The sequence below is a fragment of the Achroia grisella genome, unplaced genomic scaffold, assembly GCF_030625045.1.
Source record: "Achroia grisella isolate CSIRO2021 unplaced genomic scaffold, CSIRO_AGI_Agris_v1 utg900, whole genome shotgun sequence".
Classification (NCBI taxonomy): domain Eukaryota; kingdom Metazoa; phylum Arthropoda; class Insecta; order Lepidoptera; family Pyralidae; genus Achroia; species Achroia grisella.
In genome coordinates this window covers 4,090,373-4,104,780 of record NW_026713059.1, presented here as the reverse complement: position 1 = coordinate 4,104,780, position 14,408 = coordinate 4,090,373, and the positions used below count along the sequence as shown (strand labels likewise).

At 33.2% G+C, this 14,408-nt stretch overlaps 1 protein-coding gene across 1 annotated transcript in view; it reads right to left on the bottom strand.

Moving 5' to 3' along the window:
• LOC131853385 (gamma-aminobutyric acid receptor alpha-like) overlaps window positions 1–14,408 on the bottom strand; it is a 41,831-nt gene that overhangs the window by 10,556 nt on the left and 16,867 nt on the right. Inside the window, exons 2-3 of the mRNA XM_059204253.1 lie at window positions 457–815; window positions 216–283 (exon numbers count right to left, since the gene is read on the bottom strand). Of these exons, the coding sequence (XP_059060236.1) occupies window positions 216–283; window positions 457–815 (427 nt within the window). The remainder of the gene's footprint in view (window positions 1–215; window positions 284–456; window positions 816–14,408) is intronic.

The window sequence follows — 14,408 nt, the reverse complement described above, 5'->3', positions numbered from 1 at the left end:
AGAAAGAATTGTATTGATAACGACAGTACTTGCTTTTATAGTTCTAATATATTTTGTATTAGTTACATTAAAACTCTTAAATACGGCGTCATTATTAGTTGATAGGTGTTATCCCTTTGTATTACGTTATTAATTGTATATTATAATAATGATATTTTTTTATTAGATTCATACAAGAATCTATAAAATACAAACTTTGTTACGTCATAACTCACCATATCAAGTTCAGATACCGGACCCATACTTCTTATCAATATGTTTGTTTGTACAACAGTTGGATATCCTAAAACAAAGAAAGGTGTCTGAAAGAAGGACTTTTTAAAAGTTACATTTCTAAGTTTATCTCACGGTCATGAAATAAAATTGTAATTTCATTATTTTAATTACACTATTATTAGCTTTAACATAAAATCATAAAAAGGATACTTAAATCAATGCCTTTATTAATTGGCTTACCTTTTCCATGAGTGGGTAGCTGAGAATTTTCATAGTTCTTTAAAAGATTCTCTAGTACCAACGTAATGTTTTTCGAGACTACGTCGTTTATGCTTCTTTTATTATTTCTCCAGCGAGATGTATCAACATTCTCATATGACGAATTCACGTAATTGGACAGCAACATTTCCTCGGAGTCACCCCAATAGTCGCGGTGTTTGCGAGCATTCTGAGAATGATTTTTAGTGGCCGCAGACAAAATTTTTGCAGTATGTTGCGGTGTGCTGTCAGTGCGGACATTCAGGGACGTCAGCATTATTGGAATTGTTCCATTTTTAGTGGTCAAATATATTGCACCTTTTGCTTCCGCTTCCAATATACTGCAATAAAATACAAAGGACTGAAATGATACAAGATTTTGAATGCGCAATTTTGAAATTGCAATGAAACGATAAAAGATATGACCTTAGACCTCTGAAATGACAACGTATGAGTGGTGTTGCGGATGTAACATATTGATGTTACATGTTGTAACGAGATCCGTAATGATGTTCATACGTTTGTTATTTTAATTAAATAGAAAAATCAGATATGATTAAAGCGAACTCTACAACTACATAGATCATACGGTTCATTTATAAACAAGACTGTTGTAGTGCTGAATCATTACTTTATGTATCTACTATACTTTATAAAGTCCGTAAAAAAGTATCTAAATATATTTTACTATATTTGTAATTAATATTCATTAATTAATTTACAATATTTAACTCATATTTAAATGTAAATCTCAGTCTATTAGGTTCGGAGGGCTGAAGTCGTGGTTAGATGTTAGTATTATTATTATTGTACAAATAAAGCAGAATATCCAATTAAAGAAAATATATTTTGGAATGTTCTATATAATTCAAATAATAATTTCATTATGATCTGTTATAGTACAGAGTAGTCAAATTGGGGCACTGAAATTAGAGTCTAAGTTGCGCAGGTATATTATCACAATTTATTCTATATTCAAAGAGATATTTTCAATTTATATTTATGAGGGAGAATATCTTTATTTTTATTTAGACTGTAAGATTGATGTTCTACGACTGCTTATACAAAACAGAAGATTTTGTTACAATATCCACTTACAAGACATGTTTCTTGTTCTTGTATGCGGCAAATAAGTATCACAAGTTGATTTTAGAATCTGAATAACCCTTATTATTATATAATCTAGTATCTACCTACAGTTATAGTTATTATCTGTATGTAAATTGCAGTATAATTTGTAAATAACGGTTCATAAGGCAGTAAGTTATCGTAGATACTAATAATTTATATAATTTGATAACACTCTTAAAATCTCAGTTTTATTATGAAATGCATCACTTACTTGATCACTTTTTGTGTCTAGTTTGTATTGAAAAGGGTACAAATCATTTTTTATTCATAGCGACCAACACTTAGTGTTATGAAGACGTTTGTGATCCGATTTTTAAAATGAAACTACCGCTACTTCATTTGGTTTTTAAAGATAGGACTGTCCCCATTGGTGAATATCACATCTTAATTAAAATTCGTTCAGAAATTTGTCCGGAATAGATAATAAATAGACAGACATCCGATAGAGACACTTTGCATATACACCATTAGTATAGATTTCTAATAATATACATTCATAATAGTTACGCATATAAACGGAGGCATTACTATTTATCGACATCGTGCCTACATTTCATTCGGTATATTTAAATTTAACATGAAAGGGGCTGAGCATTTGGTTTGTTATCGGTGTTTTCTTTACTAGGGAAATAGGCACAAATTAAATATTTTAAAATTTTTATTGTTGACGGCCAGGTTTGAATTAAAAACATTTCAGTCTAAGCTAGCTCATTAAACCAGGTTAGTGGTTTAGGCGCTCTCAGTTTCGATTTATGTTTCTCAATGTGGCTTTAATTGATTTAATTTCCCCCGTTTGTGGACGACGTAGGCACCTACCGAATGGGTTCAGCGCACGTTTCCTACAAATCCGATATAATCAAGAGCCGTCATGGGCACTACAGAGGAAGGTGCCTCATTTCCTATACCGTTTAACTTTGAGTTTTCGGCAGTTTGGTCTTGATTTAAAGTTCCAACCATATGCGTAATTCACGAAAATGCTTATTTTTGAAATTAATGCCATTGTCTATTTAGTTATAGTACATCAAGTTGTAGTTTTTATTATTTTTTATCCGTAACTAAATAAAAAGAAATCTCAAAAAACAATCTTATACCAAGTCACCTGGGCAGTTAATATATTTCTCATATACATACATATGGTAAAGATTTATGCTTAGCCAATTATATTGAATTACTTTTAATTCAACAACTTAAAAAAGATCCTTTTTTCCTTGTACTATATATTTTCCTATTATAGTATGATTTTAAATGCTTCAAAGTATTGAAAGGTAAACCCGGCTAATTTGTGTAATTTGTATTGTTGAGAAGTGGATTGGGAGACTTATTTTCTAGTCGATGGTCTTCAATTTGTTCCTACGTATGTAACTTGGCGTATTCGTTCTCGTCTTGTATGAAAGTAGGTATACATCTAATAGAACATTAATTTCAATTCAACTAGCGACGATTGCGCCTTCTCCATATGAAGGAGATATGATTGCCAGCATCCAACATCTATCTCTGATGTTATGACATCAGAGATAGATGTAGGATCGTCAATTGCAAATTATGAAGTATGATTGCGAATTATTGAATATCAATGAAAAATACTATCTAAAGATAGAGTATACAGTTTGTACATTATCTAAATGTGATCCATCTTAAATAATATTAACATGGTGATATTGTAAAGTGGTGAAAATAGATCAATAGTGGATTTATGCTTGAACGTGATGTAGTTATGAAATACCGGAATAAAATATATCGTTCTTCTAAATAATAATCTAGACAGGTCATTTTCTTCAGCCATTAATGATAGAGAAGTCTAAATATCTAAATTAAAAACATAAACAATAAGTAAGATATTTTAGATGTACTTTCTGTAAACGTTTTCATATAATTTCTTTAATATTGTTAAATGTTTAATGAAACTGTTACCCATTTATGTAGGTATAGGTACGTGCAACCGAAAGTTATAAACAACGCAGTAAGAATATAAAAGGAAAGATATATAAATGTTATCTACAGCACGAATTGATGAGAAAAGTCGTAAAGCATACTTTGAATTTATTTGCAAATTAAAGTTTAATAACATAATTTTCTTCACATTTCCTTTCCTTAAATATATTTGATAATAAAAGAACTGCAGAGTACCCAATGAAAGATGTTTGTATCTCTGACAGGTATATATAAACAAGCATTCCGTACATATTTTCTTTGATAACAATGTGTTATTTTTCTGCAACTACCTATATTGAATTTGTGTCTACACAAAATGACTATTTGTCAATTTATCGTAGCGTTATACGGACGATTGCTTGTGATTCGTGTTCAAATAAATATCGTGTTCACTTTTTAAATTGCAGCATTATTTCGTAACAGGTATTTAACGAACAATTAATTCTAAAAAATGTAACTGTCGAAACTACATATATACAGTTAGGATTCCTCGTGGAATGACTCGTATCTATTATACAATATAGCATATTGTTAAAATAACACGCAATATATTAATAGTCCTGCTCCTATATAAATAGCAGGATTTTTGAATAACTTTAAAATATTATGTATTTCATAATTTAGAATCATATAAGGTACAATTAAAAATGCAGTGTATTTACTCATTGGCACATCTTAACAAATCATAGGCAGCGTCTAGTTGAGAACAAAAGTTTTACAGAACACCAGGAGCATATTAGAAGGCAGTGCCGAGTCATGGTCACTGTGACTCGTAACTGTGGTAACTGCAAGTTAGTGCGACAGTGATGACGCCCACCCTACGCTACGTACCTACATACTCGAGGCCCCAAACAAAGAATTACGAGAACAACTCGCATTAGCTCACCGTTACATACGGAAGCTGAAGTTTTGTTTTAGTAGATAGTTTCTTGGCAACTTTTTTACTTTACAATAGAAAGATACGAACAATACGTCAAGATCTTGTTCATTAATAAATTACTTTCAACATGAGTTTATTGTCAACCACCAAACAAGTGAGGCTATAATAATTGTAGGCATGATTCTGAAGATATTTATTAATTTAATTAAAATTTGGAGATTACAAGATTTACTGAATATAGCAAATCTGTTACTAGGTGTATGTACAACAAGTTATTCACCGTAGTTATATCTACCTGCGGGAATTTTCTCTTTTTAAATTTTTATTTTTTTTATAGCATCCCTTTTCTCTTAACTCTTGTTATAATATTAGTATAGATAAGGTGAATTGTATATACCAAATTGGTACCATATGTGCATCAGCCGAAGTACACTTTGTAGAAAGTCGTTTGCTTCAGTCTCACATAAGTCAACCACCACCCTGTTTTATAAGTTGTTTCAGTTGTAGGGTGGGGTCAGCAAGTGAATTTACAGGATATGGTGGCACATCTTGGCTCGTGGTGCTGTTCAAGTACATAGGCGACGGTTACCACTTAGGTACCATCAGGTATGCTCGACAGCATGAAACCATTCCTATTCCAGTCACAGAAAAAAATCTACGCACCAAATAATCTGAAGATACTTGACTATTATTTTTCCTGAAAATATAAAGCGCAGCGAAGGCGATGAGCCTTACCTAATTGTGATTTATTGACGTAACAATATCGGCAAGCGATATTAGTATTTACGAAGCCATTCGTTTGATAATGACGGTAATGCGATAAAAGCCTTTCCTAAATTAGGTGCTTATTGAGCCGTTTTCAAATCTTATTACTATTGAATGGTGAGAATTACGTATTAGCTTATTAAGTATCTCAAATAAGACAATAGTGGAGAAAGGCGAGTGTTGGTAATGTGGATTGATACCCCTATTGCTAGCAACGTATCATGTCAGGTTGACATTTACGCGGTTCCCCCTGGAAAGCATCCCGATAAATTCCTAGTTATCACGGTGGGCTGACCTGACTTTATGCTCATTCGATCATTTTCCACGGGTGCCCCGCCAGTCTAAGGTGCACGCGGCTGCATCCACTGATTATCATCTAATAAAAAAATCTAAGACAGTTAGAAAAATAAATGCTCTGTAGCATAATAGGTATCATGTTACTACAGTAACGTTTAGGGTGACGCTATTTTGAATAGTGCCGAGTGTTGATTGAGAATATTGTTGCTTGTTTATCTATACATATAAATAAAATTGGAGTGTCTGTTTATAATATTGAAATAATCGTTTTTTATTACATGTATATGAATACAAATACGGTACATACACCAAAATACTATTTTTTACAACTTTTGGTTGTCTGTCTGTCTATCTGTTTATTCCGGCTAATTTCTGAAATGGACCGATTTTGACGGGACTTTTATTGGCAGGTAGTTGATGTATTAAGGAGTAACTTAGGCTACTTTTATTTAAAAAAAAATCTCTAATTAACTTTTTTTTTAATTCCACGCGGACGAAGTCGCGGGTACAGCTAATATTATTATAAATACTCGTATATCAATATGAATAATTCGTATTTAAATAATGATATTTATTTTAAAATGGATTAGAATCTCTATTCCTTGGTATGGTATGTATGGTATGTTAGACTCCATTCTCCGCAATTAGCCTCACATTCGGGCCGTTGTGCGTGTAGAGCCAGACTACTAACGTAGCCAGCCAAGCTCCTCCCAAAAGCGCAGAAGACTCCTGGTGTCTTCGCAGGCTTCACGGAGCGACCTCACCGTTCCGAGGATTTGTTTTCGTTGTTCGGCCACTGCCATGCACTCCAGGATTACGTGAGCCGCCATTTCTTCAGCTTCAAAGCAGCCCCGACAGAGGGGGCTGTCTGTAGCATCAATTTTGTATAAGTGTTTGTTTAAGGAACAATGGCCCGTTATTGTCCCTATCATTATTTTGAGGTTTTGTCTATCTAGATTAAGTAGACGTGTTGTTAACCGATGGTTCGTTTTTGGAATTGCCACTTTAGCTTGTGCAATCAGTGGTTAGGTTCCATCTTTGGTTTTGTATTTCGGTGGATCTCTGGCGAATCCAGGTGCGAAATTGCGAGAATGGTATTGGCATGAGCGGGAGGGGGCCTGCAACCACCATACCGGATCCTACTCTCGCTAGTTCGTCCGCGGCGTCATTGCCATATGATCCGCTGTGCCCCTTTATCCACTGGATAATTACTCCGTTGTGCGTTGCAATTTTTTATATTCTTTTTATTATTTATCTCTATTCCTTTTAATGATAAAATAGTAGGCCTATTTAAGTGTGTGTAGTAATAATCTTTCGAAATATTTAATTATAAGGAATGTGACACATATACCACAGATTATACATAAAAAGAATTAGCTAATATTATACTTAAAGTGAGAAAGGAACTTTTTAGCAATTAATTTTCCTGAAATTATCATAATATAGCACAAAAACTGCCACGTAACCAATCCTCTTTTCGACACAAAAGGAGGTAGACCTGTTTACATAAGACGGATGCGAAAGTCCCGATGTTACTTGGAGCACTCTAGGGAGCTTTATGTCCCTCAGTCAACCTTCCGTCGTTTCGTCACTAGTTGCAGAAATACCATTTACGTGTTCACTGTCCATCAAGATATACCTACTTAATACATCATGTCTACAATTACATATACTCTCAATTCCCTTTGCTACTTCTTGTAGGTACGATCCTTTCTTACAATGAAACTATATGGCAGGAGAATATAGGGCATAATTAATTTTAAATGTATGAATTACATCAACAATATTAAAAGGTTACAACCACGAGAATCCGAATAAATATAGATTTGTTTTATTTTTATTTATTTATTAAAATTTTATACTAATGCTAATGTGGACATGTATTCCGAACATAATATAAATAAGATGTCGTTGTAAAGTGACCTCCATTAATTTCTTTTTTCTTTTTTCATTGACAAAAGTGATTGTGCGGCCTCATTGGAGGCGCTGAGGGCTCTCTCGTCGAGCACTCTCCTCTCGTTATAAAATGTGCCAAATTGTCAACTCAGGTTTCGATCGCACTTCTGATATTGCAAAGTTCTCCTGTAACCTTTTTTGACAGTTGACAAAAATCGTTGTGATTTGATATGGTAACAATTATGAAAATAATATCCAATGTGTGAGTGAGAATAATAAACAGATTTGTGTTCTATGAATTTATTAACTAAAAATTATTAGTAGTTATGCTTTTAAATAGTGCCTAAGTTGGTACTATTTAAGTATAACGAATGAAAGAACAAATGAAACCTTGGGTATTAAGGTCATATAAATATCAATTTTTTTGAAGATATATAGACAAAAAAATACCTAGAGCAATCAAAACAAATATATGTTTTGCGCGGATAGAGCCCGCATCGTTTGTAAGGTATATATGTGTAGTAACTGTTGAACCATCAAGGTGTTTAAAATTAATTAAAAAGTTTTTACCTCTATTGTTTTAATCTAATATTGTTGCTATTTAGTCTCTATTATCAACACTTTTATTTATTAATTTTTAATTTCAGTGTCAAACAATAAAAGTTTGTATAGCTGAATAAGGTGAATTTAATTTGCCTGTACCAACATTATCAAGCAGCCAATTAAAATTTTCTTATAACTAAAACCCTTCTTCATTTATTATCCGTTGCAAGGGTTTATTTAATATTTTAAAATGGGGGTAAATTTAAGTCACATTTATTTATTATATATATATATATATATATATATATATTATATGATAAATAAATAAATGATTTCATAAATAATTTCGATTATGTAAAATGAATGTAAAAATAATTATAAAACAATATTATTATACCGTTTATATCACCTACTGTAATAATAATTATTATAATTTTCTTTATAATATACGTTCCTGTATCTTGTACAGAATAATGTTTTCAAGAGTTATCTAAAGTATGTTAAATTTTGCAAGTAATGTACAAAATATTATATAATATGGTTGTGCAACTATTTATAGAAGGTATTCAGGGTTCTCTGGGATTGAATTTTATTGATGATAATGAAATGGTGCACCCGCCTTCGCAATGATTTACGGGGCACCAGTGGAGGATGGTAAGATGAGCATGTCAGGTCAGTTAGCCCATTGTGACAAGTTCACCAAGAATTTATCACGATGGTTACTAAGGGAAACCGCGTGGAGATCAACCTAACGTGGTTCATTGCTGGCAAGAAGATCATTAGTCCACATTACTAACAATCTCGTTTCTCCTCGGTTTCTCTAGGATTAACTTTTTTAAATAATTGAAATATTACTTTTTTTATATGCTTTATTTTTTTATATATTTATTATTTTAAGACATTCGAAAGTTAAGTAATATAACGATCCATTTCGTTTATAGGAACGATATACTGTAATGCCGTTATAAAATCATACGAAAATACTAAAATGTTACTGATTAAAAAAATGATATTTGTAACTTGAACACGTGGTCTACTCGGAGACAGTGTACGAGGATCTGCGAGGACGCACAGGTTACCCACCAGTACTAGAGCACTTGGCACCGGCGCTGCTAGAGTATTCAACTATTCCAGTATATATCCCCCAGCCATTATGAAATGGCCGACATACGGTAAGTATGTTTCTACTATCATTTGCAAATCTAACATTTGAATAATATTTCTGTATCAAATTATTAATCACGTTGATTATAATTATTGAACTCTGATTTCCACTCCTTGTATTCTCCTATTATAGAAAGAATATTTGCTATAACGAAGTAGCTATTGAAGTTGTAGTCTCGATTACAATGCCTTATGTATAACAGATCCTCATAGATAGTACTAACATCAGTTAACATGGTTATTAAATGTCCGAATAATATCAGAAAATTTCCTTTAAAACATGAGTAAAATTGTTCACATATCGATCCAAAAACGTACCCAAGAACTGTTAAGGAGTTGCTGCAGAGGGATAGATAGAAATTAACAGCGGACATAAAAATCGAATGTAAAATATGTCTTTCTGAATTTAATAAGTGATATTTTATTGACGTTCTTCCATGTCTCGTATGAACATATATGTTTCAAGATTCATTTTATCTTTAATTAAGAAATTGGTTACGGATTAAACCATTTTTTGTGTTTTTGGTTACCACATTCTGTCTCTTCTAATTTGTATCATATTGGCATATAATGATGTATTCATTTTTCTATAGTTACAATTGTTGTGTTAACGTTATTTAGAGTTCGTAGATTTTTAAGAGGTTATATTTCAACCATGACATATATTTATTATTTTGTCCAAACTCCTTTTACCTGTGGTCAAAACCAATCAAGTAGGTTGTATACAATTCCGGTTAAAAATTGGTAGGTTAATACCTACCATTTTTTTGTGGCTGCTAATGTATGAAAATCTAATGAATTTCATATATTAGCAGTCATGTTAAAAGATTTTGAATACCTAGGTTTTTTTTAATGAAACATTCCCATTTCTTCGCAGATGAAGTTGATATCTTGTATATCCTTACAACATATATTTACAGACTATGTTTATTACACTGATTCAGAATTGTAGATGCATTTCTTACGTCGACTGTTTTTTGCCTTAATATATAATTCTACAGAGAATAAAGTATGTCTTGAAGTTTACCCTAATCATTATTAGAATATTATGCAATGACATTGGGAAAGTAGGGGCAGGCGCACTGGCGGACAAAGGTATTTGTTTTTAGTGAAGAAAAGGGTAAATTCCTGAGGGAAAGGAGTGTCTTGGCCACGGTTTCAGCCATAAAACGCAAAACGCACAGATGTGTAGCTGCTGTACAAAAATAAATTAGCCATATTTCAGGATTAAGTAAAGAATATTACTTACGAGTACATTTTTTTTGATAGAATATTAAGTATGAGTAATTTATTTCAATACTTGAGAATATTTTATAGGTTTAGGTATATATTACACAAAATTCTAATGTGTACATTGCTTGTAGTACCGCCAAGAATATATGCATACCTATATAAAAAAATCATTAATTGCTAACTTTAGCAAAGTTGTTTAATTTCCTGAATACTATAAATGATTTTCTACGAGTTACTGCGACCAAATAATTATATATTATTTTCTGTGCAAATGCAGCCACGAGACGCAGCTAGTTGCATAAAATGAACGATATAATTGTGCGGTGGAACTCCAAAACTTTTAAATGAATCAGAGAACAATAATTATGACTTCAAAGTATCTCGAACTTGTTACAAATTGTTTCCTTGTGGAAAGATTTGATTGTTAGTATTTATTTAATAGGTACGTATATAACTGTGACATTTTAATGGATTCTATCGCAATCTAAAATTAGTTGAGATATAAAATCAACGTTAAAGTACGTATACAAAATATGCTAATTTATTGGTATATTACTTGTAATGTAGTCAGTTAATATTAGATAGAACATTAACAAAGACAATACTTATGTTAATGTAATCTAGGAATATGAAATTATCAGCGAGTTTAAGTAACATTGTGATTAGCTATTATTAGTTCTAATTTTCAGTTTAGCAACAATATGACGATCGTACTAGCATCGATTATACATACGTATTATCATTGTTTGGGCACGCTAATCTCTAATATGATTTTGAACAGAATGCTGTTTTCAATATTAATGAGAGCATATCTGCAATAAATTTTAGATGATTTTTTTTATACCAGATGGTAAAAAAGCTTGGGGTCCATCTGATGGTAAACGGTTCCCGTAGCCTATGAACGCTTGAAACACCAGGTGTGTCATGTGCGCGTTGCCGATCCTTAAAAAAACATAATATACCCTTCTCTTCTGAAACCTTCTTCTCTTGCTTTAGTCTCTCGAGAAAACCTCAGCAGGTAATTCAGTCCACAATTCCACAATTTTATAATGTTATTGCACAATAATACTATTTCGCTATTGCCTTCTCAATATTTATACTAGTGTTTAACATTCTAGAAGTATTATACAAATAAAAGACGTACCAAGGTTAATTGACAATTTAATTTTTGCATTACAATGAATACATGTAATGATCAAAACGAAACTATAGCGCGTTTTAGAATTGACACAGCGCCATCTAGTATTTCATACTGTAAACTGTTACGGCCAATACTTATTACAATTTATACATACCGCCCACCATGGACAACTACAGTACTTTAGTTGTTCATCACTACAAAAAAAATAAAATTAACATACAAAATCAACAATATTAAAGGTGAGCGAATAGACAAACAAAAATGCTATAAAAATATTACAAAACATGAGTAGAAATTAACATACTTAACAAAATTACTTTAAGCTTAATTAAACAATAACAAATTCTGACAAATTGACAGATTTACTTAGAAAATAGACTGCCATTGCAAATCAACTTATTCTGTTACAGGCAGTAAACATATCTTAGATAATGGTCTTTTACTAATATGGCCCTTACATTTAAGACTAACAACGCGTGTAATCTTGTCCAAACCTTCATGTTTATCAATTATTATACCAAACAACCATTTAGCAGGTGGTAAATCGTCCTCCCTTACCAACACTACATCACCAATATTTGGTTCTTGAATGAGATGTTTCCATTTACGACGATGAAAGAATTGAGTAATGTAATCTTGCGACCAACGTCGCCAGAAATGCTGCAACATCCTTTGTGTTAGTTGCCAACGCTTGAGATTACTAAGGTTGCAAGCTTCATAATTTGAATCAGGAGCCTGAAAAAATGCCCTGGGGTAAGTGCACATGGTTCACCAGGGTTGTTACTAATCTGAGAGAGTGGTCGGGAATTTAAACAAGCTTCCACTTGGGTCAGGACTGTTGCCATTTCCTCATATGTAAGTGTGGAGTTTCCAATTACGCGCTGAAGATGGTATTTTGTGGCCTTTATCCCTGCTTCCCAGAGTCCACCAAAGTTTGGAGCGCGAGGAGGGATAAAATGCCACTTAGTGCCATTGCAAGCAAGTGAATTTGCGATTTCTGTCGCTATAGCAGACCTTTCTGTAGAAAAAAGTGATTTAAGTTCTCTAGCGGCACCTATAAAATTCGTACCGTTATCACTCCATATATCGGCACAATGTCCTCGCCTTGCTACAAAGCGCTTAAAAGCTGCCAAGAAACCCTGAGTGGTTAAGTCACTCACTGCCTCCAGGTGAACAGCTTTAGTAGCCATGCAGATGAAAAGACATATATAACCTTTATAGGAATGATGACCTCTACCCTTACTAGTACGAATGCTGATAGGACCGGCAAAGTCTACACCGCTACGAAAAAAAGGTCGGCAAGCTGTAACTCTTACCGAAGGAAGTTGACCCATTAGCTGATGTTTTACAATAGATCCATGACGAATACAGACAACACATTTACGAACGTACAATTTAACCATATTTTTAACGTCTATAATCCAATACTTGGTTCGCAAGTAATTTATCATGAGCTGAGGTCCACCATGAAGAGTTCTGGAATGAGCCTCAGCAATCAATAAATGAGTAAAATGAGATTTCTTAGCAATGAGAATAGGATGTTTCATTTCTTCAGACATTTGAGAATATTGTAATCGTCCACCAACTCGCAAGACACCAACATCATCAACAAATGGACTGAGAGAGGTAAGTTTGCTTTTATTATTAAGTTTTCCAGATTTTTCTAAATTATACAGATCTTCTTGAAAATATATAGATTGATGTTGTCGGATACATACATTCAAAGCTTCAGTATATTCTTCATTACTAACATATTTGTTTTTCTTTTCAGGTTGGAGAGCAGTTCGTGAAAGAAGAAATCGTCTACATAGAGCAACAACTCTGACAAGTTTGCGCAATGATGAGTATTTATTCCATAGACTAAATTCCTCGGTTGTAGTTGCATAGCATACCTTGTTTGTTTTCTCTTCTAAATTTGTATCATTTACCTCTTTGTTTTTATAAATAATATTTTCTGATTTCAGCCAAAGTGGTCCTGTGCTCCACAAATCATTTTGATAATCCTGAGGCTTGACTCCTCTGGAGGCACAATCCGCAGGGTTGTCCTTTGATTGGACATGTGACCACTGGTTACTATCAAGAACCGTTAGTATTTCTGAAACCCGATTAGCAATGAAAGTCTTCCACCTACTCGGATGACTTCTTAGCCAAGCGAGTACAACCGTTGAATCGGTCCAAGCATAAATATTTTCTTTAGGTACAGTAAGAACCGTTGACACTTCCAGGAGCAGTTTCGCGAGCAAGACGGCGCCACACAGTTCGAGTTTGGGAATGGATATCTGTTTAACAGGAGCAACTTTGGTTTTAGAGGTAAGTAAATTTACATGTATTACACCATTTCTACTAACTATACGTGCATAAACTACAGCAGCGTATGCCACATTTGACGCGTCACTAAAACCATGTAATTCAACTATCTTGTCATCGGCCCTCGAGTTAATCCATCTAGGAATTTGTAAATTTGTAAGTAAACATAATTCGTTTCTGTATATAATCCACTCTTTTAATAACTGAGATGGAAGTTCTTCATCCCAATCGATTCCAGAAAGCCAAAGCTTCTGTATGAATACTTTAGCAGTTATAATGGTGGGTGCGATCCAGCCAAGAGGATCAAACAATCGTGCAACATCCGATATAACTTTTCTTTTAGTGACAGGTTCGCTCAGTGGCGGCAACTGAACGGAGTATTCGAAGACATCAGAGCGTCGATTCCATGTAAGTCCAAGTATCTTCATTACTGAATCTATTTTTAGTTCTAGATTACCTAATTTATCCTCGTTTCCTTCCTTTATCTTCTCTAGCAAACTTTCACTATTGCTACACCATTTCCTGAGTTGAAATCCTGCTGAGCCTAGTAACATCTTCATATCTTTATAGACCCTTTGACCTTCTTCAACGTTCTGACAACCGGTCAACAAGTCATCCATATAAAAATCCCTGAGGACTCTTTCA